This window comes from Ostrinia furnacalis, unplaced genomic scaffold (assembly GCF_004193835.3).
Source record: "Ostrinia furnacalis isolate ACB-3 unplaced genomic scaffold, ASM419383v2 OfSCF2637, whole genome shotgun sequence".
In the NCBI taxonomy this organism is placed as follows: Eukaryota; Metazoa; Arthropoda; class Insecta; order Lepidoptera; family Crambidae; genus Ostrinia; species Ostrinia furnacalis.
Genome location: NW_021132876.1, coordinates 168,173 through 170,334, shown reverse-complemented (window position 1 = coordinate 170,334; position 2,162 = coordinate 168,173). Strand labels below are relative to the sequence as shown.

Genomic DNA, 2,162 nt, shown 5'->3' with positions numbered 1-2,162 from the left:
ATAATCGCAAACCAGTCGATAAGTGGTCGAAAAGCCCCTTTTTTGTATGGAGTTTTGACGGATTCGATTTTCGATTCGATCAAAAAGTGCGTTTTGTCTAGGGGGGCTGGTCAGGCTATACAAAAAACATTGAAGTTTTGAAAATTGAGAAACAAAGATCCTTGTCTTTTTGTCTTCAATAACTCTATCTATAGCCTTGTCCCCCTTATCAAATCTTTGGTCAGAGACATTTTTATGTCCTGTTCCATTTAATTTTGAATTTAATGTCATCAATATAACATTTTTGATAAGATGAAACACGTAAGAAAAATAAAAATTATGGTACAGTTATTCTTAGCGAAACCGATATACGAACAAAACCGTTCTAATAAATGAACAGACCCGATGTCAATGTCATCAACGTCAACTGATTGATGTCAACAAAAATGGACGATGCTGGCTGATTGAACTGTTTTATAATTTTTGAGTACCTATGATTACGGAAGATATATAACTATTATATATCTTCCGTAATCAATAACATACTACTACCACTTTAGAATGATACTGAAATACACAAAAGGTAAATTCATCAATCAAGTAATAATTTCAGATTCGATTGTACTAGATTTGCAAACAAGATGAGTTTGAGAGGCATAAAATTGATCACCTTCGATGCAACGAATACTCTGTTGAAATTCCGCGTTCCCCCCTGGCAATATTACACACTTGTAGCACGCGATCATGGTTTTACTGGAAGCGAAGAAATGGTCCGAGGACGTTTATTAGACAGTTACAAAGGCATGTGGGATAAGTACCCTAACTTTGGCCGGTCAAAGATCACCTGGGAAGAATGGTGGACACAAGTGGTAAAGAAAACGTTCGAAGGTCATCTGCCTGCTAGCGCAAACATCGATACCATAGCTAACACGTTGATAAACGAGTTCAAAACATCAAAGTGCTGGTCAGTAGCTCCAGCTGGAGACCGGTTACTCTGCTTACTTCAAAGTCAAAACAAAACAGTTGGAGTGATCTCAAACTTTGACCCACGCCTCAATGAAATATTGCAAAGTGTTAAAATTAAAGACTATTTTAATTTTATCATAACATCCTACCAGATAGGGTTTAGCAAACCAGATGAAAGGATTTTTAAGCATGCTCTAGAGCAGTGTGATAAATTGGTCAAACCGCATGAGGCTCTTCACATTGGAGATGATGTGGAAAAGGATTACGAAGGAGCAAGGGCGGCCGGGTGGCGTGCCCTTTTAGTCTCTGAAAATATTAAATCTGAGATACCACCAGCTGAGGAGCATGTGTTCAAAAATTTAGAAGATTTATGTTTAGCAATAGAACAAAATAAAGTGCAGTTTTGATTAATTATGAGGTCTTGACTAACTTTAAACTTTGTTGCTAAGCCTAAACATGCTTGTTTCTGATGGAGTTTTAGATTTTGATATCTTAATATGTATTTTTTATCATTTTATATGAATAGTAAAATGTATTTATCTGTTTTTAGGTAGATATAGATAGCAGATACATAATAGGTACTAATGCTAATATTCCATCAAAAATCAAGTGTCAATTTTATTTGTTATTATTTTGTAAAGATTATAGTAGGTACTTAATTGAATAATTAATAATGTCGACTGTAACTAGCTCTGTTTTTGTACTAATTTATATCATTGGGTAACAAGCAGTTCTTTATTGTTATTTTATTAAAAATACCTATGATCATTTCAAATATTATGTATGTAGGTAGAGTGCAATGATTAGTTACTTATCTATTTATTTGTGTTTGACATTCTCATGTTATAAATTTTATTAGATTAGAATTTGATTTCACTTGCAGAGGATTGTTGTTTTATTATATTGAACCCTGTCAAAATTAATAGTTATTTAACTTTTCCTGAGTAATTTTTGGGCGATCCTAGATCTCATTCTTTAAAATGGTTGAATAGAAAACTGTGATCCTCAAAGTTCCAAATATATTTTTATTAAAAATAATTATAGCAACTACTAATAAGGGTATAAAGTGCTATTACTACTTCTACACCCGGACTAAAGTAGCTCATGCATGAACACACACTGAGGCACCCCTTTCATATCAGGTTTGATTGAGATAGAGACCACTTACAGACGATTGGGCGATAGTTCGGTCGGGCTGTTAATCAGTATGAGCATGT

The 2,162-nt window shown here is 34.0% G+C and overlaps 1 protein-coding gene across 1 annotated transcript; it reads left to right on the top strand.

Moving 5' to 3' along the window:
* The first annotated feature begins 392 nt into the window (after positions 1 to 392).
* On the top strand, positions 393 to 1,692 carry LOC114356088 (rhythmically expressed gene 2 protein). The gene has a single exon (XM_028309173.1). It carries the CDS (start codon positions 621 to 623, stop codon positions 1,350 to 1,352), a length of 732 nt encoding a protein of 243 aa, XP_028164974.1. The 5' UTR covers positions 393 to 620; the 3' UTR covers positions 1,353 to 1,692.
* Positions 1,693 to 2,162: the final 470 nt, after the last annotated feature.

Coding starts and splice junctions, on each gene's coding strand:
- LOC114356088 (XM_028309173.1), top strand. CDS start 621: ATGAGTTTGAGAGGCATAAAATTGATCACCTTCGATGCAACGAATACT.